This window comes from Lynx canadensis, chromosome D1 (genome assembly GCF_007474595.2).
Source record: "Lynx canadensis isolate LIC74 chromosome D1, mLynCan4.pri.v2, whole genome shotgun sequence".
NCBI classification, from domain to species: domain Eukaryota; kingdom Metazoa; phylum Chordata; class Mammalia; order Carnivora; family Felidae; genus Lynx; species Lynx canadensis.
Genome location: NC_044312.2, coordinates 60,571,098 through 60,572,902, shown reverse-complemented (window position 1 = coordinate 60,572,902; position 1,805 = coordinate 60,571,098). Strand labels below are relative to the sequence as shown.

The window sequence follows — 1,805 nt, the reverse complement described above, 5'->3', positions numbered from 1 at the left end:
TCTACAACCATGTCACTCACCCTACAGCCTAGCCTAGACATTGTTGAATCAGACTTAAGTGGAAAGGCTCCTCTGATCCCTGGTAATGATAAATTCACCTCCTGCCATGCATCACTTCCCAATGCTATACAACCTTCTTATCCTGGATGTTTTTTATGAGATCTAACTCAATTTTTTTCTGCTATCCTTTCAGTTTCAGCCACAGAATAAGAATGAATCCCAATGGCTTCATCTGTCAGAGCTTCCTAGGGTTCAGAGCAGGGCAGTAAGGTCTTCTCTACCTACCCTACCTGGACCTGACCATGCATTTCACAAACCACAGCCATCAGAACCCAAACTCTTTTCTGCTCATGGGAATTCCTGGCCTGGAGGCATCCCACTTTTGGATTGCATTTCCCTTCTGCTCCATGTATGCCCTGGCAGTGCTTGGCAACATGGCAGTGCTGCTGGTGGTGCGATCAGAGCCTGCACTGCACCAGCCCATGTACCTGTTCCTATGCATGCTGTCCATCATTGACCTGGTGCTCTGCACTTCTACTGTGCCCAAACTCCTTGCACTTTTTTGGACAAATGCTACTGAGATTGACTTTGGGGCCTGTGCTACTCAGATGTTCTTTATCCATGGCTTTTCAGCTGTTGAATCTGGTATCCTGTTAGCAATGGCCTTTGACCGCTACTTGGCCATCTGCCGGCCACTGCACTATGGGTCATTGTTGCCCCCAGAGGCTGTGGGCAAGCTGGCAGCTGCTGCTGTGTTTCGTGGCTTGGGCCTCATGACCCCACTCACATGCTTATTGGCAAGGCTGAGCTACTGTAGCCGAGTGGTGGCCCACTCCTACTGTGAGCACATGGCTGTGGTAAAGCTGGCTTGTGGGGGTACACGGCCAAACAACATCTATGGCATTACTGCTGCCACGCTAGTTGTGGGCACAGATTCCATATGCATCACTGTCTCCTATACACTAATCCTCCGGGCTGTGTTAGGCCTCTCCTCCAAAGAGGCAAGAGCTAAGACCTTTGGCACTTGTGGCTCCCACCTGGGTGTCATCCTTCTCTTCTATACACCAGGGCTCTTCTCATTCTACACTCAGCGCTTTGGCCAGCATGTGCCCCGGCACATCCATATCCTCTTGGCTGACCTCTACCTTGTTGTACCACCCATGCTCAACCCCATCATCTATGGCATGAAGACCAAGCAGATCCGGGATGGGGCCCTCCGACTGCTGAAGCGGGGCATTGTTCAATCTTAAATCTCCAACCCCACCCTAGAACCTTGTCTTCTTCCTTTAGGTTTGGGCAATTGTTGGAGTGGGCCATTGGGAATATGTAGCCACCAGTTAAACTGTGAGCTAGACTGGGCAATTGGAGGTTCCTCACGCCTTCGCCTGTCCCTGGAATATACATTCTACCCGCTATTCCCACAGTGAGAGCTGTTCCATGAACACAGCCTTGAGAGAGTAAGGTATTGTTGAGCCCATCTGGCCAGTATACATGACTGAACCCAGTTAAGACCTCTCTATAAACTTTTAAGATTTGACAGGTGGGTACTTGGGGTCACTAACACAAATCTCATAAGTAAGTTCCCTTGCTTTTTAAACCTGCCACCTACACATCTGGAGTGGCCTGCCTCTTGCATTGGTCTCTTGTCCTCTGTGTATGAGGGCCAGTTTGTGAGTCAATGGTAATGTTTAAGAGACCAGTGGTTCCCAGCATGGTGGAGAGAGAAGCCCACACTCAATAGTATCCTTACTTTGATAAGGAGATAAGTAGCACAAGTCTGAAGGATGAGGAACCATTAGGTATTT

The 1,805-nt window shown here is 49.3% G+C and overlaps 1 protein-coding gene across 1 annotated transcript; it reads left to right on the top strand.

Moving 5' to 3' along the window:
* Positions 1–302: 302 nt before the first annotated feature.
* On the top strand, positions 303–1,250 carry LOC115526494 (putative olfactory receptor 52P1). Its single transcript, XM_030333874.1, has one exon. It carries the CDS (start codon positions 303–305, stop codon positions 1,248–1,250), a length of 948 nt encoding a protein of 315 aa, XP_030189734.1.
* Positions 1,251–1,805: the final 555 nt, after the last annotated feature.

Bases quoted from the DNA above. Each gene is read 5' to 3' on its own strand.
- LOC115526494 (XM_030333874.1), top strand. From the start codon at position 303: ATGCATTTCACAAACCACAGCCATCAGAACCCAAACTCTTTTCTGCTC.